This window comes from Argiope bruennichi, chromosome 10, assembly GCF_947563725.1.
Source record: "Argiope bruennichi chromosome 10, qqArgBrue1.1, whole genome shotgun sequence".
Taxonomy (NCBI): domain Eukaryota; kingdom Metazoa; phylum Arthropoda; class Arachnida; order Araneae; family Araneidae; genus Argiope; species Argiope bruennichi.
In genome coordinates, this window is record NC_079160.1 from 122,915,304 (window position 1) to 122,936,714 (window position 21,411).

The 21,411-nt window shown below is 29.7% G+C and overlaps 1 protein-coding gene across 1 annotated transcript in view; it reads left to right on the forward strand.

Annotated features, from left to right (window-relative positions):
- Positions 1-3,251: 3,251 nt before the first annotated feature.
- The window catches only part of LOC129989312 (ankyrin repeat and death domain-containing protein 1A-like), a 158,355-nt gene continuing 140,195 nt past the window's right edge, over positions 3,252-21,411 (forward strand). Inside the window, exon 1 of the mRNA XM_056097758.1 lies at positions 3,252-3,420. Coding sequence (XP_055953733.1) covers positions 3,384-3,420 — 37 coding nt within the window. The 5' untranslated portion in view covers positions 3,252-3,383. The remainder of the gene's footprint in view (positions 3,421-21,411) is intronic.

Below are 21,411 nucleotides of genomic sequence, written 5' to 3' on the forward strand. Positions count from 1 at the left end.
TGTAACCCTAAAATAAAAGTTTTTATTCTTTTCTCTTGATAATGCATAGTTTGTTCTTAGGATAAATAGATAGTTTATTTTACTCAATTCAGTTAAAATGACCAGATAAAGTGATCCTATTAAGAAGCAGTTACAGTATTTAAGTAATCATAAGTTTTCGAATATTCGTGAAATCTCGTGATTCTGCTGTACCGCCGTCATCTTGCCCATTTTCGGATGAGTGTCATCTGGTATATGTTGGCATAGAGTTACCATCTTATCCATTCTCATATATTAGCGTAACATCCTCTATTTAATTATTTCGTATAGTGGTGTGTCATAGCAGCATAGGACCTGATGGCGGGATTATATGCTGTACCAATGAGCCATTAAGATTTAACTCTTCTTGAGGCTATAATCTTATGAATCTGCACTCAAATGTGTTGATGATAACCCTGCTTCTATGGCACTGAGACATGCACGATGGAGAGATTCATTGTGAATGATGAAGGACAAGAGAAGGCAATCTAACTCCGCAGTGTCTACAGATTCTATCAGCAATGCGTATTGATTTTAATGGGTTTTTTAAAAATAGACTTTATTGTGGAAATATTGGTTACAAATGGATTATTCAAAATATTGACCCACTCTTTTCCGAATCTTTCTGGTAATAGTTAAATTCCACATAAAAGGAATGACATATCTTTAGAAGCTATGCACGAAACGATTCTTTTTTCTGTCTTTATAAACTACGTGGGTCTAAAAGACATGAATGATCAATTAAAATAAATGATAATCGGATGGAGTAATATCTGGAGAATTTGGCTCATGTAGTACGGCATATTTTTTTTAAACCTTTCTGTAGTTTCTTGGGTATTTTGCAATATAAAGGAGAACGTTTTTGGGTCTGAAGATCATTTTGTCTTGTCTTTTCCAGTTATTATTATTATTTTCCTTTTCGCTTCAATGCTCAACTCATTTGAGTCAGTTGTTACTGCAGTGTTTTCTGGTGATGATTTTTCAATCCTCATTATAAAATCTTGTCCTAGAAATTTATAATTCTTCCTTATTAAAAATCATCTATTTTTATAGCATCAGAACCAGCCGGCACATGTTGAAATCCAGGAATCCTAATCATCATGAGTTTTCGACAGCTTTCGTTGATTTTCAGCACCACATAGAGATAGATATTATTTTTTATCACATAACTATGACGTCTCCTGATTTTACTATTATATCGAAACCATCTTCCATCCATCGCTATCAGCTATACTTCTTGTAGGCGTGGTGAAATGAAGTGATTTCTTGGCATCTACTTTAATTTTAAATATCCTATTTATCGGCTTTTTAACGGACTGGTTTGATTATTAGATAACACTAATGCTATGAAGAAAATAGTTTCTGAAAAGAAATTCAATTCGAAAGTCGACGCCTTTCTGAAGGCATTAGAGGAAAATGATAACAATTGTCATCAGTCTTTCCCCAACAAGTCCTTGTGTTGCCTCTAAACAGGGCTTGAATATATTTAAACCAAATATAGCTGTAGCTTCTTCCACATACCTTAATGTTTAATACCATGAACCACATATTGATTTAAATGTTTTCTTTACTAAAATCAGAACTTCCCACATTTTAGCATACTTATCCAATGAAGGGTACTTGCGTAACAAGTATTAAATGTTAAAACATTTTCCTTTCAAGTCTCTAACAATGGAATAAGTGCATTTTTTAAAAATAACATGCTCCCAACTTGTAACACGTGTGCGAGGGTATCGAGAAAGTATCGATTTTTAGAAAAAGTTGTTATACAAAATACGATTAGTTGGCAAAAGTTGTCTATGGACTAGATATCACTGTTGAACTTTTGCCGAAATTTTGCACTGCCCCTTTATTTCCCGCAATCGCTTGAAAATTTTGTATCACACGAAACATTTCATATTTGTTTTGCTGAAGTTTTAGAGAAAGTTTTCTGTCATTAAGATGACTACTTATCATTTTCTAGAAGGCGTATAACGCATACACTATACTCTGTATTAACAATCACGTCAGTGTATCTACGATTTTATATGTTTTGGCTGAAGAAACTGTTTTGAACATGGTTGTTTTTATCTTTAAACAGGATATCTTAAATCTTAAAGCAGTATAATAGTTAATATAGTCACGAACATAGAACTTAAAGAAAGAATGCATTCCACTTACGCATATATCAATAATAAAGATTGGAATACGGAATTTACTTTAAGTATGATATTATATTATATCTATCCTCATTTAAACTTCATTTTTAAAAATAGCTCCATGAAAAGGATTTCGCTGAAATGGTTTCTTTTTTTAAATTTCAATAACTGAGTACCTTCATGAGAAAGCGTTACATTTCGCCACACGTTGATGAGAAATTATTTTAATGCTGTTTTCTTTAAGTAGGTGTGTAACTAATATTATTAAAAAAAATGGAATAAAATGTTATAAGAACTTTATTATGCATAAAACTTCACATTTTACTTCTCGCTTGATTGCATGGAAGAAATGTTCGAGGATATTACAGTAGAAAATGCTAAAAAATAAAGACTCATTAAGACGTACAGGAGGAGAAAAGAGAATGATTAATTGAATGTCTTTTTTTAATGCTGATTAATAATTATTTGCATAAAGATATCTCACGTAACATAAATACTATTTTAAATATCCTTATCAATTGCTTATTTAAAAAAAATAGTAGGTTTACAAGCACTGGAACTGAAATCAATTCTTTCCGGTATATTCCAAGTCTTTATTTCTTGACAAATTACACAGAAGAAACTTTATCACTGATCTAAAAGGAGCAACGTTTTTTCCCTTCGATCCTTTTCCTTTCAATATCGGAACAACAATGAGCCGTCGAATACCTACCAGAAACGACATAGTAGGGGAACAAAAGCATTTGAAAAAAAAAAAAAAAAGTGAGAATATCAGAGAATAAAAGCTTTCCAGCGACGGAAAAATTGCTATCCAATTTTCTTGTAAATAGTTATGGAATAACATTCCTAACAGTTCCTTTTTTTCGCTTTGACGCTAAAGATGAAAACCAAACTATCTTTATCGAATGCTTTAGCTGGCTGCAGACGATTTCGAAAAAACGTTTTATTAATTCATCGCTCAATGCCGGTGAGCAGGGTAGTTTCGGAATGTCCGTGCTTCCTCTTTTAGGGGCAGTTTTAAGCGTTCCGGGCAAACTTACTTCCTTCCGCGCCAGAGCTGTCACGTGACCTATTCCGGGCAGCGCCTAGTGCAACTATTCCGTAATAGGTGCTCTGGCTGCCGAGGCGAGTGGTTCGTTCCGAATTTATCTCCGAAGCCCTGGCATTCGGTTTTCTTCGGGCTGGCTCGGAATTGATTGCTATGTGCTTCGGAAACTTGTGGGAAGAATGCCGAAAAGAAATGGATTTACGAAATATATGCTAAGTAGGAAATTTTTGATCACTTTTTTAAAAATTTCGTTTGGGCTTGTAACTTGTAGAGTTGAAACAACTTGTTGAATGTACCATTATGAATTTGATTTTTAAAGGATGTGGTTTCTTCTAAATGTTATTTCTATATTTATCGTGTAGTCTATGATTATAAATTAGAAAATGCGACGTTAAATAGATATTTCTTACTTTGTAAACTACTTCTAAGCTTTGCTCCAAATATTTTATCTTGATTTTTATGATAATAGCTAATAAAAAAAATGTGGATTACTTCAAATCTATTATCTGATAAAACACTGATTACCATATAAAAAATTATATCAGTTTCTTTGTTTCCAATTACCTTTTTTTAAGAAAAATTTTGATCGTTGATGAATTAATTACTAATGGTGGAAATTTCGATTTCCGATCCTCTCTATACAAAAGGATTCGGATAGCTTTATTTCTATGATAGTAACAATTTAGATTTCATAAAAAGTAATTGCTTTTATCTATCTAGTGCAATTTTCATAAAATTTGAATGATTCTATAAAAAAATTCTTCTATATATGTAATTTCTGTTGATTGGAACTCATAATGTTGAGAAAATTCATTTTTCTACTTTTCTAAGCATATAAATTGTTTAAATACTTTGGGCACATTGCAGCAGTTCTTTATAATTTAATCTACCAAGATTTTTTTTATCAGTTTTACTAGCATTCCTCTTTCATTTGTTTTTGTTTAATTTGTCATTTTTCTCAGTAAAAAAAGATAAATAAATATTTTAATGTAAATTATTTAAATAAGTAACAGATTATTATTTAATTTGCAAGTTATTATGAACGCTTTAATTTCTAGGAAAAATGGTGTATATCTCTTGATTCTATTGGTTTGAAAAGTTAGTCTTCAAGATGCTTTTTTTAGGTCATAATATTATACCCTTACTTCTTAGTTCATGCTTTCTCCAAAGGGCGCTCCCATAGGATTGTGAGTCACAATCGTATAGTATTATATTTTAAATTTCCAAATAATTAATTATTATTCATCTTAATATGCGAATCAAACATGAGAAAATTATTTATTTTAATTGATATGGAAAAAATACTATTGTAAGAAAGAAAATAAATGATTTAATGTCAGCATAATATATATTTAAATATTATATATAATAAATAAATAATTGTTTTGACAAAATATAAAAAGATATCTTAAGTCCCAATTAAATGGGATTAATCCGTCTTTCGTATATTCGTATGCAGAAGCTAACTTAATATTTATCCTTTTCAAAAATTCCAATTCAAAAATGTCAGTGTCGCTTAAAATAATTATGTCTATACAAATGAAAGGGTTTTTACAAGAATAAACATAATGGAGAAGTCGAAAAGAAACAGATAAAAGCAAAAACAATTGGTGAAACATTTCAAAAAAGAAATTCTTTATTTTCATCTCCCTTAAGGGACTGAGCTTTGTAACAACTGGTAGGCAATTTGTTGCAATTCTATTTGGTGATACGTTGTATAAAGAAAAATCTTTTTCGCTTTAAAATATTAAAGCATTATTCCGTCAAATTGATATTTATAATTATTTAAAATTTTGTAGAAACCGAACTACTTGATTACTTCTAATGGTGTTTCCTAACTTTAAAAATATTCTTTTTGAAAATATTCTTTTCTGAATTGAAATGATAGCTAACGATTCAGTTTTAAGATTGGAAATAAGACCGAATTCTTATCGAAGAAGGAATATCACGAGACTTTCTAAAAATGTATGGAAAATCCTGCATAGAACAGGATGAGTAGGTACATAAAAAAAAAAAATTAAATCCATTAAAAACAACTTTTTAAAACTCTTTTTTTTTTAAAAAAAAGATAAGCAAATAATTTTAACAAAATATATTTGCATCGGTGCAATTACATAGTTCTCAAAAATTAGGAGACATTTCAAAAGTTGTTGTTTCTCCTAAACTTTCTCGCTCAAGATTCAGATTTTCCCCGGCCTTCTCTGCATAAAAATTGAGTGCAAGTCCGTAAATGCCAAAATTTTTGTTTCTAGAGCTCCGCATTGAGCATTTTATGCTTTGTAATATACCAACGAATTTAGACAAATTACATTTTTATAGAACTGCATTTTTAATAATAACAAGGTTATATAAAGTGGATTCTGTTTAAAGTGATCGCGATTAATGTTATCATTCCTTTTATGTTATCAGAATCCTTTAGTTTCGAACAGACATACTTCAACGCACGCAAAAATATTCGTTTATATCTGTTACCACTAAAGTGCAAAAATCAGTTAATCTACAGATTAACTAGGTGATCCGTTAAAGTTGTGGCAAATTGTTTCATTTCTCAAATTACCTAGTTAATCTGCACCTTACCTACTAGGTCTTCGTTAAAGTGAAAATGATATCTTTTCTGAAACGACAGCAATGTTTCTGTGCGTTTAAATTAAATGTTGTTTACTTATTTTTTGATATCTAAAGAATGACATTAATACTATCGAACAATTAACACAATCAATCATCAATCAATTTAAAAACTATAATACAAAGGATCAAGTAGTTTAACATATTGTTACAATTAAGGAAATGAATTTGCGAAACATATGATAAAATGATGCTTACTTATAGTGAAAAATAAAGATTGGTGACACTTTGAATTGCACAGTAATTGGTTTTTGCAACAAGCACTCCTATTTGTAGAACATTTAGATTTGCAGTCACAATTTTTGAAACCCTGCCCAAGGGATTGTTTTATTGCTGTTTTACATTAAGATATTTCTACAGCAGGGACATTTTCTATCGTTAAAAAATTGTCTTTGCAATTGTTTTAAATTGTGCATACATTTGTTTTAAAATACCCGTTTAGTACCAAGTGTACAAAATCCATCCTCTGTTTTACTAAGAATCACAGCTAAAATCTGCTCTGTCTACAGATTGAAACAAATTTTGAACGTTAACGATACGAAAGGCGCTAATGTACACATTACCTAGTTAAAATGCGGAAAACTCTTGATTCCGCATTTTAACTGAGCAAATAAGATTATCTGAAGATTAGGTAATCTGCATATTAACGGCGTTTGGACTTCAACGTTCAACAATAGTCGTTTAATGTTAGCAGTTTTAAAGTAAAAAAAACTGGTCGATCCATCATTTTAGACCAGCATTAACGATTGACGCTCATGGTATTTCTTCCTCCATATGTAAAGAATCATCTGGGAATCGTTTTTCCAAAGGGCTGGATTAAGGATTGCAATATGGGACCAAAAGTTCAATACCGGTATTCGGTATTTTTTAGATCTTAATACCGGGATAACAGTTTTAATATCGGTAGTAGAAATTTTAAAAAAGAAAGAAAACACAGGTGTTTCTTTGTTTTATTTGACAGTTTTATTAGAGAATGTAAATATCACAAAAAATAATTTGTGACTTAAGAATTATAACAATATATAAAAAAATCACAAAAAAATTAAAGGAACATTTTATTCAGTTAAATCACAAAAAAGTGTAAATACCACTATTCAGTCTGTGATGCTATTACAAATTTTAGAAATGTGATCTTAAAAAACATAATGCATCAATTGTATTGTCATTAAGACTTTAACGTAATTTTGTGCAAAAATTACCAGCTGTCGAAAATGCTCTTTCGGCATCTAAGCTGGTTGGTGGTACTGTTAACAATGTGTGATATACTCCTTCCATTTATTTACCTCTTAATCCCTCATCTTCAAATAAATTGATTTCTCGTCAGATGATTTTGGATATAGTTGATTTCTATATTGTATTTTGGTTTGTTCAATTTTTTTTTATTTATCACTAATTCTAATTTTTGTTCAAGAGACAATTCCTTTTCACTATCGACTTTAGTGTCATCATTATCTTTGATATATATATATATATATATATATATATACAACTGCACAACGTATATAAGCGAACTTCAAAGGAATAATTGACGATAAGCAATAATTAATGAATTCTTTTAATTGTTATATTAAAAATAAATTATAGATATCCTTGCGAAGATGCATGTCCTTTTTTTCTAAGAAATTTTCGGTTACTGTTATTAGTCGACTCATATTTTCGGACTTCATCACTCCAGAAATGATCTCGTTAAACGGCAGAATTCCAAATTTCAATTATCTAACTCATTGCGCTTTCATGTTATCGTGTTTACATGCATGAAAATGTACATAATGGCAGAAAGCTGATATATTTGATTCAAAATTTGATATGGATAGATATTTAAAGACTAAGATTATGTACAAACTTTTATCTATCTAGCTCTTTACATTTTGAAACTATTAAATTCACATGGTTTCGTATAAACATACAGTATCTGAATGGATTTCGTTCAAAATCTAATAAGAACTCTAAAACTTCAGGTAAAGACCATGTACCAAGTTTCATCTACTTAGCTCAAAACGCGTTTGATTTATCGTATTCACAGGAAGATAGACATCATTCTAAAAATGTATTTTTCATATTCATATATTTCTGAAACTTGTACATACGTCAAAATTCCATGGTGCAATCTTTTTGACGTTTAAAACATTAACTCTGTATATATTACGTATATGAGAAAGTAGAAAAACAAGTACAGACTTTTTTTTATTAAATAACATGTTCTAACAAACAGTCCAGTGCCATTTACCACACTTCTTGAGTTGGAAATTGCCCGAGAGCAAGGTTGGCATAGGATCTCACAAGAACTGCTGAAACTGTCTGTGCCTCTTCGGTGACCGTCTCAAGTGACCATACATCCAACCGAAGAGTCAATTTGTGTCATGCCAATCTCTCAGGTTGTTTTTCATCCTCGCTTGCTACTCGATCACAATAACTGAGTTCGGATTTCATTTGCTTAACCAAAACAACTTTCTATGATCTATCATTTGCTTTACTGATGTTCTTTTCCAATAAAGAAACATTAGAAGTACTTCCTTTTATACAATTTCATATTCCTTTTTGAAATATAGTCTCATTTTTGTGAGCAGTGAATGCTGGCTTTATGAAATATATAAATTCTTTTGAAAGTCAAATAAATCGGAAAACATTTTTTTAATAAAATCTTTTAAATAAATCCACGAAAAAACACGTTTTCTTATATTTTTGTAATTGAAATAATGTTTCTGTTCATCGCATGCGGTGCAGAATTGATCATTTTTCATTCCAATTCGATACACGAGGTCATAAGACAGACCCGAAATGACTCATGGCATTTCTAATGTTTCTTTTTTATGTCGAGTGACTTCATTTCGTGCGATGGATTGACTGAATGGGTGTTCATCGAAATTCGCCCACATTATCTCAGGTTGGTTTCAAAAGGTGTTTGCAGTGAATTCATTTTTCTAAGTTTTGTATTCATTATGAATCGCTGATTCACATTCATCTGCACTTATTAAACTGTTTTACGAACATTTAGCTACCAAATATGTTGTTTGAAATCTTTGTACTGGATTCTGATTCAACACCGTTATTAACCCTTTGTACTCGAATGGCTCCACTAAGGCATCATTACTTATTTGTTTTCTTAATTTTGATTGTTAAAAATATCTATTGAGTGGTAAAGAGATATGGATTCATTTTTTGGAGCAATTCGACTTGAAACAATTGAATATATTTATTTTTCTAAGCAATAAGCAAATCCTTGTATTCTATAAATAATTATGCTTCGAATTACTTTTCTGAGTGATGTATGGCTCACAGATGGATCAAATTGTTAAAATAATACATAAATGGCATGAGGGATACCTCATTTTAGTCTCGTTACTTTCTATTCAGCTATATTGTTTGTTTTTAATCTGTACAATTGTATTTAGTGACCATAACTGAAGTTATTACTTAAACCCCAATAAATATACATATATATTCTTTTTACATTTATTGTCAAGCGATAATCTTAAACATTCATTTTGCTAATAAGTTATCTTCTTTCTATTTTTGAGTTATTTTCTAAGACTAGGTGTCTTTTAGAGCTATAATAATGAATTAGATTAAATTAATAAATATTTAACACTAGATTAAATTTGGGTTCAAGTGACTCCCGGAAACAAAATTTTCATATATATTTTAGTACTATGAAAACTTATGTGTTTGTGAAAAATGATTCTAAATGAAATGATTATATAATTTTAAATGAAATATTTTAAAAGATTTCTTCATATTTTCTTACTATTCCTAAACAGTGATAATGGTTTAAGAAAAAAAAATTCTTTACACTGGAATTTAAAACAATTTTCTTTATATAAGTGCTGCTGTAAATTTTCTATATAGTTTTAGTTTAGGACTAAATGCTCTTCTTTACATGTTAAATTTCCAGATATATTTTTTTCTTTTTTACATTATACAATATGATCAGCAATGTTACATTATTCATCTAAGAGAGATATTTCTCATAATCAATAGAGCATTTAAACATCATTTTCCTTTTCATCTTTAAAATGTGTGGTGTTTTAATCCCAGAAACCCTCTTGTAATTTTCGAGCAAGTTTTGTTTCAGATCTCTGCACAAATCTACATGAAAAATATTTAGAGCGTTTAATAATAATAATAAAAAAGAAAGACGAAGAAAACTCATGATATCATTTTTTTTATTTTCATAGTGTAATATTAAAAATGAATAATTTAGAAAAAACATCAATTGGACTTCGAGAGGCAAACCGAGCTCAAATAAAATGATTTATAAAAATCAAAGAGCTATTTTTTACCCACACATTTTACTGTTTAAATGGTTTTTTTTGCATACATTTTTATGTCTAAACATACATTTTACTTTACTTTCTGTTCAATTCTAGTGCGCAAACATGTAAGGGCGGAAGTTCCCAAATCACACACACACACACACACACACACACACACACACACACACACACACACACACACACACACACACACACACACACGCACACGCAGAGAGAGAGAGAATGCGTTTCTAATACAAAATATCATTGTCTTAGCAAGTAGGAGGCAGGTGTATTAAAGCTTAAATCACAAGCCAAGGATGCTATTTGTTGGAGAAATTGTGTTGGTAAAAAAATAATCATTCTTACGCTTTTGCATTAAAAGATCCAGAAAGGCTTTGAAACAGTTTTTGTTTTAGACCCGGGTAAGCCCGTTCCCTCTAGTGTTCAAACTGCCTGAAGTTACGCCACATTTGATCTTAAATATAATTAAACTTTTAAATATGCAAAAGTAAATTGTAGTGCGACATATTAAATTCCGAAGAAAATAGCTAGTTATGTTAGCTAGTTAGTTACAAATTTAATGAAATTTCGATTGGAAAAACACTATGTCTTGTTATCTACTTCCAGTTCAGAATCTCCATTTATTTCACTTCGTTGCTCCCCACTTTGTTTTCTTTAGATAAATCTTCAAATACTTGTAAACGAAGTCTCTAAGAATCTTTGAAACGGGGATTTTGACTGGGAAATGAAAAATGGCTTTCCTTTTAAAGTCATTTAGATCTCTCATCTTTATCAGTCACAATTGCGGTTATTTATTTTTGGCTCCCTTCATTAGCAATAAACTTAATCATGACACATTGGATGAAACATTTAGTCAAAAAATTATTCGGATACTTCTGGTCACACATATCATATATCAAATAGATATCATATATAAAAACAGTTTTCCTAGGGTAAATAGCTTGCAATTTCTGTTCACGCAAAAGGTCATCCCCATATTAAAATTTTTACCACTCAATTTTTTAAATAGGCAACATATGATTCTGAATAAAAATTCAAATTCTTCTGATTAAATGTACTCGAATGCGCAATATCCTGCCCCATTTCGATGAAACTCATAATTCAACGATGTTGAATTATGAATAGTTGAATTCGAAACGACCTAATTTGAAATAAAGCCTTCCGCTTTTTCGACATATTACTATACATGATAGATTGATTAAAATATTTCCCCCCTTGAAAACAGGCATTTAACCAAATAAAAGTTGTCAATTTTTCAAATATGAAATAATGTTTTTAGATTTTAATTAATTATTAAAATTTATATTTGAAAAATAATTGAATGGAAACACATAAAAAAAAAACTGACGTCACTCAAGAAGATTGGAAATAGCTCGCCATTTCAGCTATTTCCATTAAATAGAACTGAAGATATTCCACGGAATTTTGATTCATATTGAATGCTGTCGTTTTCATTCCTTTTGAGGTGTCATCAAAATTTTATTTATGCTTTAAGTGAAAAACATCGTTGAAATGAAACAAAAGTAAAGCGGATGTTTGTGCATGAAACTGATATTTTTCCTGTTAACCATACACTATCATTTCTTATCTAATCTAAGAATAATTCCGATAAGACAGTTTTTATTCAATATTAACTATTTTAGCTTTCAATATATTTCTCAATTTTTGTAAATCTAAAAACATGCAAAGAATTACACAATGAAAGGCTGAAATCATGGTCCATATAAATCTAATTGTATATTAGATGGTGATGGGATCTGGATACAACTGAATAATGAATGGATAATTTAATTCATTACGAAAATGATTTATTGTTAATGAATGAAAATGTTAAATATGAAGTATTTTAAGTTTTTCTTTCAAGTTTTTACTTTTTTATTAACAAATAATTATTTCAGCAGGGAAGATTCAAAAGCAAATGAAGGCTAAAAATAATAAGGATGGATTTCAAAAAAGTTCAGAAATGAAAATAAAAGCCGGTATTTCGTGATAGAATTCGTAGAAATAAGATAAGAGAAAGTGTTTTTTTTTTAAATTCCTGAAAGAATCTAAATGAAAGAATTTGAAAAAGAGCTAATGATTGATATTAATGGTGCAGCTGGACTCCTCTAAAATTTTTCATGCAAACTTAATTAATGCAGCCATTTCTAAGAATTTTTTTTTGAAGAGACATTCTAATTTATTCATTATTTTATTTATTTGAGCAGTAATTCTTTCTAAAGTGATTTCTTAAGAAATACCGAAGACAGTTATTTTTTGAAGTCGTTCAGTAAGTTAATGTTTCAAAGTTTTCCGTCGGTTTGTGAGAAAGTGCTTCTTTCAAGTAGCTGAAATTTCCAGTACTGTTTTTATTACAAAGAAGTTTGCAAATTATTCTTTTGCTTGCGTTGAAGTAGAGTTTTATGCGTCTGTCGGCAAGAGCATTTACGAGTGTTTTACCAAATAAAAGTTCCTAATGCTAGTTCTTCGTTAAAGCTTTTACATTTTTCAGATACATTTTAAAATGATAATGAATATTTGAATTAAATTTTAAAGGAAGTTTTATTCTATATTTCTTGAAATGAGTAATGTTTCTTCGAAAGAAATTCATGAAAAAGCGTATAATACCTTCTAATAATAAAATTATAAAATGTTACTGTTACAAAAAATTAATATTGTTACTTTTATTGGCATATTACACTATTGCATTATTATTATTATTATTGCATTATTTTCATATAATACCTTCTAATAATAAAATTATGAGATATTACTGTTACAAGAAATTAATATTGTTACTTTCATGAATGAAAATGTTTTCATTAATCCTTTATAGTGCATAATACCGGGGCATTGGCAAATTAAATTTTTTAGGTTTATATCATGATAAACTGATGATGTAAATGCTAAAACATCAAAAGCCCTTTTAATTTATGAAATAACTGTAGACGAAGTTAACTATTAGCATCTGTGACAAGTGGCTTGGGAACTGCTGCTCTGCCATAAATGTTCTGTTTATGAAGGTGCCTTCTAATAGTAATCACTGACACTGGAGAATCCAGATGGGGATTGAGCTCTGCGGTCACTTTTGCTGCAGTTGTTCGCTTTTTAGACATTACAATCCGCTTCAATACACGTCGGACTCTTTCACTGAGCTTCTCTTTCAGCCCAATATTTTGCTTCGCGGAGCTTGTCTTGCCGCGCTTTGTGTATGCTGCCATGACTTAGACATCGTACTTCTAGAAACGTCTAAAAGTCGGGATGTTTCAGTCACACTTGCTCGAGCTAGACGGGCTCTTACTGCTTGGCCTCTTTGAAAAGCTGAGAGGTCCGACATTTTACGCTTTTGAAAAAAATTCAAAAATTACAGAACTTCAATAAAGTTAACACATACTACCAGTATTTATACATTGCTATTTATAAAAAAAACTGGATACTATTATGATATTTTAATGCTTACGAAGCGCATTAAAAAATGTAACTTTTATTCACAGATATTTCCATTATTTATATACTTACTCAATATATATACTTACCACTCAATTTTAGGCAATTTAAAACAACTTTGCATAATTTTTTAGTTTGAAATCGTAGAATTCAAATTCAGTAATATATTACATTAAAGTTTGAAGCTCATTTTGCATTTATTAAGCTAGCTGGGCGGATTGCTACATTGCATGAAAATAAAACTGTTGCAATCTGATGCAACTTTATTAATAACATCTTAGCCACGTTTTTCCTTAAGAAATAAACTAAAATGTCGTAAACTACAGTATTCAGATAATCATTAAATCAAAATTGAAGTCAAAATATGCATAAAATCATTAACAGGAAGATTCGGAATTTTAAGAAATTCCAACTACATCAACAGTTTTTATTTCTTTTTAAAAATGAATGCTGAATTTAAATTAAATAAACTCAATAACGAATAATCTTCATTAAATATAAGAATATCTTAAACGCATGAAACACAAAAAAGTGGCATTTCATGTCTGAAAACTCTTTCCGGAGTAAACATTTAATGACAAACGCTGGAACTTAATGTCTCTACGAAAATAGTGAAATCGTGAACTGGCAGTGCTCAGCATATTGACTACTTTTGAATTTAAACGGTATTTAATTACAGTCTTAATGCATTTCAAACCTATTAAATTAGTTTATTCGAGTTTTGAGCATCTGATTATCCTATTTATCATTTTAAAATACTTACTTGAGCCCTAATAAAAATATTTCAGAGGTGGTAAGAATATATACCAGAGAACATAAAGGATTAATGTTAGACTAACGATTGCCATTTAGAATTGGGGAATAAGGGGACATGGAAAATGGAGCTCGGGATGCGGTTTAGTGTAGAAAAACAATTAGTAACTTAAATCTAATTGTTTTAGCCATAAAAATTGAAAGAATGTGTCATTTATAAGCATTTAAATACAAAAAAATATTAAGAAGATTTGTCAGTTGAATTTTTCACAGGATAAGCTAAAATATCTAATGAGAATTTTCATAATGAATCGGGTTATTTTTAAGTGAGCTATGATAGTGATTCTATTTCTTCAAGTTTTAATGGTAATGTTTTAAGCTAATGGTCTCCTCTACAGAGCTTGTTTTATATTAAAATGAAAAAAAAAAAAGAATTTTGAGCTGTGAAAAATTGTAATAGAATAATATTTTAATCCCTTGGTCCGTTTCTCTTTGAATTTATAATATGGAATGCCATAATACTTGAAAAAATATTTACTTATGATCATTTTAATGTAATTAATTCATTTGAATTTTTAAAATAAATATCTTCATCTAAATTTGAAAAAAAATCCTTTTAAACATAGAAACAGGTCTGACTCTACAAATGTTATAGACAGAAGCTTGAAACTTTGTGTGTTCATGGTTGAAGTAAGAGAAACATTTTATGAATTGACACCTTTGACGCTATAAGATTTGTATAAAAAGTGAATGTTTAAAATTTTTCAAACTTTACCAAACTCCAGAGAAATGACAGCATATTCAATTAAATGTTGAAATTTCAATATTTTTATAGAAAAGAAAATTTGGTATTCTCTCATCACCTATCATAATTCTGTAAAATTTTTAGATTTTAATCAAAATTTGGAACACCGTCTGTGTAGGAAGACATTCCAATACTTTGTTTCCTTCTCTGTTTTTTGTATAAAAAATACACTCCATGTTGCAATAATATGCAAGAAATTGGAAAGTAGATCACTCCTGCATTAAAATTTATTTATTTATTGTAACCAATTGAAATAAAATTTATTTAATGTCATTTATTTCTTACATTTTTATTTTTGGTTTGTTTATATTATTTTCCGTAACATATGACTCACTAAAATATAAAAGCATCGTTATTTCTCTAGCTGGCCGCATTTGCTTTGCTTAAAACGCCAATATAAGCACCAAAACAATAAATGCTTCCGCGAGGGATCATTTTTTCCGCCATATTTCTCTTTCCTTTCGCACTCTCTTAATAAAGTTCCTCTCACTTTCTCTAAGTATCGGATCGAGTTTGAAGCTATTGCTCAGGGGTGACGTATATTAAGTAAACAGAAACAATAAATGGATGGATGCTATATTTTATGATACAATTTGCTTCTGATCATAAAGAGTTTCTCATGCTAGCTACTTTCTTCAGCAGAGGCTGTTGCCAATTCAGAAACTAAAATATTTTCTCAAGAAAAAGGCTTTAATTATGTGAGTCGCGTGATGAAAAAATGGCTCGAAACACTCTAATACAGTTGTTCTTAGAGGAGAAATAATTATTTTGTACTTAGTTTAATCATGACAATAACCATCTAGAGTGCTCTCCTTAAAACTTTCTCGCATACTCTCTAATAAAGGTGGATTTGTGTTTTAGAGGCGTTTCTTCTCGATCGATTGAAATTTAAACTTAACACAGAACTACAATTGTAGTCACAAAATAGAATACCAAAATGGAAGTCATTGCGATTTTGAGCTATCGTGTTTACATGCTTCTGAAGGTACAGATGGATAGACTTTCAACTCCATCTTGAATAGGGTTCAAAATTTGACAGATATCTATGACATAGATGTTGCATCTGTGCATCGAATTTTATTCATCTAGCTTTATTCGTTTTGTCGTCATCATGTCAACTTATATTCGGACAGCCGCACAGACAGGCTTCCTCTGAATATATTTTTCTCTAAACTTGACCGAAATCTTCAAATCCGAAGCAAAGACCATGTACTAAATTTCATTCGTCTGGGCGAAGACGTTTTTAAGTTATCTTTGTAAAAAACAGACGGGCATTTTCCAAAACTGTGTGTTTCGAATTCAGGAAGGTCTAAAACGAGCAGATTCGTCAAATTTCGTGTCCGAATTCTTTGACAAAGTTATCCTACGAATTATACTAAAATTAAATTTTAAAAATTATCAGAATGTGAGAAAAATTGTATAAAAATAACATTTGTATAGCTGGAAATATTTAAAAAAAAATGGTATAAAAATGCCCCCTCTCTCCTTCTATTATATGCTCTGAGAATATAGTGATAAAATGCTGAAATCTCAATTTATTTTTAGTTAATCAGAAATCCAATAAAAATTTGAAAATCTTTTTCATTCACTTCATCTACTACCCATGAAGTAACTATGAGCTAAATTTGGTAGTTCTAGCCTAAATCGTTTATTCATTGGCGCTTCAGATTCTAGTTGGACCTACTGTAAATATCACGTGTTTCTTACATTCTAATAAAGTAATAATAATAATTATCTAACGCCGCAAATAAGATGTGCCATCTAGTTAGGAGGTTAAATAAGTTATTATATCAATAAGTAAGCTTTCGTAAGCTTTATGCATATTTTGACTGAAGGTTGAACACGGTAACTTCAGCACATGCAGCTCTCACCTAAACACTCACAAATCAAAACTTTGGTAATGTTTTGTTTTATGAGTGGTTGATTAAGTACTGCCTTGTTTTGTGAGTGTTTAGGTGAGTGATGCTTTGTAAGATGTTGATGAGCTTGAGCTCTATAGATCCGTTTGGCCGTCACAGACTGGTGGTTTAAAAAAAGAAAAATCGGTAATTCATCTCCGCAATACACTATCGCATCCATTTTAAACAATTATCAAAACAACACATTTTAAGAGCTTTTTTTCCTGACAGATATAAATGTGTATAATGTGCTAGCATGTCTCTGACGAGTTAGCGTCTGACGTTTAATCGCATGCAGACGAGTGCATTTTCTGAAAGGGATAACAGGCTTGGAAAAATATTCGGAAATATTAGATTGACCTAAAGGAATTTCTTCTGCTATTTCTAATTGATGATATATCTGCAATCGCGTGTTATGAAAAATCGAACTGCATCATTTCCGAAACATTTTAATCCACATATTCTGTATCAAAATAGTCCCATCATATCAAAATATTTTGATGTCGGAGCATTCGTCTGTCACTTCTGCTAACATGTCAGATCTAAGTTATAGTTACTTCGCCCTGATATATCAAGTTAGCGAAACGAGATATAACTCTGAATTCGGTTTCATATAATATTTGAACTAGGTCTTATTAATATTTTCTTATCACTAGACTGAAACAAAAATGTTTCAGAAAATTAAAATTGTTCGATTACTTCTTATCTGGTTTTTAAGTAAAATTATATTTATAAAACCTAATTCAAGCCTTAAAAATTGCGTATTTAAAGAATCATTGCAATGATATATTGCATTTAAATGAATGATAAATAACTTCACCAGAAAACTATGCTTCAAAATGTTCTATGCATTATACTTAAAATGAAGCTAAAATGTTTTAATAGATGAATAAATGGATTTGGAAACAGAAATATTATCAATAGTTTATTATATTTTATCATATTTTAATGCATTTTTCAAACATGCAGAATGTTTCAAAAAGGATTAAATGATTAAAACTGTTAAGAGAAAAAAGAGACGGATTATTGTTAGCATTTAAGTCGTGTGTATATTCTTGTTTACCAAATCATTATAGACGAAGTTCCAAAACTTTTAAAACGCTGGATATAAGCATTTAAATAAATTTTAATTCGTGGAAAGGCTTGTTTGACGGTAAGTTGATTTTTTTCGATTGTTTACTCGTAAATGAAATGAAATCAACAGTAAGCAGACCTGAAAATAGCATGTATTGTAAAACATATAATTAAATAGAAAATTCTGAAATATTGTCTGCATTTTCAAATAGTGGTAATTTTTTCAATGTACCGATAGAAAGTTTCTATGAAAAGGATGGAAAGATGTTCTGTCCAATAAACAATTGATTGAGGAAACTATGCTTCAGCGTTTGGTAAAATTGAAGTTTTGATCTTCGCCACATAAATCAAATCCAAGAAGCAACGAGTGTTATAGGAAAATATACTTTTTAATGTCTGATATTTTGAAAAGCCATTACTTTTAATTTTCATAATTTATTCCTATAAAAACTTTAATTTCGAGAGTCAATGGCTCCTCCTTCACTTTAAAGGACATTCTTGATTAACTGTAAAAAATGTATTAATTAAAAAGACTATTCAAATGAGGCATGGAGTTGTATAGAATTTCATATTGGGCCGAAATTTGTTATGGATAATCCTCTATCTTAAGTGTAATGCAAAGAATGAACATTGACAGAATCTATTTTGCTCATTTTCTACATCCCTTTATCTACTGGATTTTATGTGGTGTTTCTTTCTTGTTTTCGTTTGTTTGTAAACGTGAAGATATTGTGTTAATGCCTCAATTTCGAAATGTGAAGAGTATGGGCTCGATTCAAGTTCTGCAATATTAGACATGTTTGTGTACATAGCAGTTTGGACTCGCAGTAGGTTTACTATCTGTTTTAAAATACTCATATTAGTGTGTTGTGGATGTTTAGGATGCCGGCGGAAGTATTAATTTTGCCGTTCTGTTTAGGCAACAAAGCGTCAAGGCCTGTTCCACAACCATTCTCGTATACTGTCAAAAATGAACTTTCATCTATTTTGATTAAACTATGTTGGGATCGAAATTGTCTTTGCACAATGGTGATAGATTTTAATTTAAAGAACTTAAGAACAGTATTTAAAAAATATTTTTAAATTTTATAGAAATAAGTTTTCTAAAGGTAAAAGGGATCGCAGGATACCTCAAGCTTTCTTATTTTTTAGCATACCTAATCGTTATTTAGATCCATTTTAAATGCTACCGGTGTTTTTTTGGGGTGCAGTGTTTCACAATTATTAAAAAGAATGGTTTTCATGGATGTATTGAGCCTTCTAATCTTTACATTATTTAATTATTATTTATACCCCTTTGAGACCGCATCTGAACTTAATGGTCGTAGTGTTTTTTAAGATTATGATAGTAAATCATCTTTATATCGGTGTTACATAAGTTATATATGCTTTCTAGTTGGTTTCTTTTCCAGGAAATTTATTTTAGGTTTATATTTTGCTTTGTAATAACAACTGAATTTTGGAGCACTCAATTTAGAAGGTAATTTTTACTGGTTGACATCAAAATGTCAACTCTAGAATGGAAAAAAAATATACATATATTTCTTTTGTTGTAGTATGTCAGAGATTAAAAAGAAAAAAAAAATGACGACGCAGCAAAGCAATTGCTTTTTTCCAACTGCTGTGGCGTTTGCTAGCCAAATTCCAGAAGATAGTTCTTTTTATTTATTATTTTTTTGTAGCAACGTCACAATAGAAAAGAATTCATTTCTATTTCCTCTTGCAGTGGATATAAAAATATGCCCGCATTGCAGATAGAATATTCTATGCGAAAAAACATTTTTTTATTGATATAGAAAATAAATTCTGGTTCAGACGATAAGTAATGAGAGAAAATAAATCATGATTTTTTTTGTGCATCTGTAAAATATTTGTATTTTTTTTACAAAATATGTTTTTAATTTTAATTGGCTCAATTTGATTAAGTTAATTAAAAACAGAATGCATAACATTAATTTATACATCTTCAAGATAGGAAAAAAAAAAGATTTTTTTTTTTTAGCCAGCAAAACATTTTTGTCTACAATTTTTCCTGTTTTACTGCTTTTTCCAAAGGAAAGATTCTCCATTTTATACGTTGAAAGTTATTTTAATTATAAATAGGAAAATAATTAATTCCTGATATGAAACTATTTCCCAGCTTTTTCGTGTATGACTTATAAAAAAGGAACCTCTTTTATTATCGTTATTTATTTTACTATTCCGTTAAATTACATTTATGCACAGCTTTATGGTGAGTCTTAAAAAAACTACCCTAAATGAAATTACCCTTATTACCCTAAATGAATGCATAATGGTTATTACACAGCAAATGAAAAAAGAAATACCGATATTAGGCCATGAATGCTAATAAATGTATCATTTCCTGTTCAAAATGGATAAAAATTTACAAGTGCATTCAAAAGTACTCGAAATAAATATGGAAACATATATATGATACGGTAAATGTCATAGACTGGTGAATATGCATAATTGCCAGTGATTATTTGTATTTACCAATTATGATTATTCATAATCACGAATAAGTTTAATGGTGATTATTCAAAATCTCCAATAATTATGTATAATCACCAGATGAATCATATTTGCCATAATATATATATATTCCTTATCTGTTGGATCCAGCCAATAGGAACATGCCAATGAAATAATGACGTATCAGTATTGAAAATAAAGTATAGTAGTTTCATAAGATAAAAAAAAAGATTGGAATTACTAATCATAAACATCGTAGCATGATATTGTTTGAGGCTTGATTCATCTTGTTCCGTCCTCCTTGATTGCATCCGCCTTTGCATTCTGAGTATAGTGGCTTTTTTACATTAATTGATAGAAAAAATTCCAGCCTAAAAGCATTATTACATTAAAAAAATGTTCCTGGTTTTGTAATATGTAAAGCATTAGTTTGTAATAAAATGAAAGGAATCTGAGATTAATATTTTCCAATTGTTATTAAAATATTAGTATTGATTATTCGCATTCTTGTTAATTTGTTCATGTGGATAGGTAAAGGAAAAAATTATTAACTGTAATAACTATCACGAAAAGTTAATGTTTTGAATTATAAAATGATATAAAAATTATTTTGTGCAATAAAAGTTGTGAAACAATTTATAAATAAAAATATTTTGATAATTTTTTTAAATTAAAATTATAATTAATGCTTAAGAACCTTTCTCCTTGCGGACCTATTTCTCAAGCAGTAACAACGAGAACAATTATGGTAGTCTAAATCCAACGATTTGTCCTTTAAATGTCTTGATGTATGTTTCAAACATTTTTTCAATCACATATATGGCACAATGATGAAGTTTACTATTTAATTTTATCAATCCTCAATAACACGTTA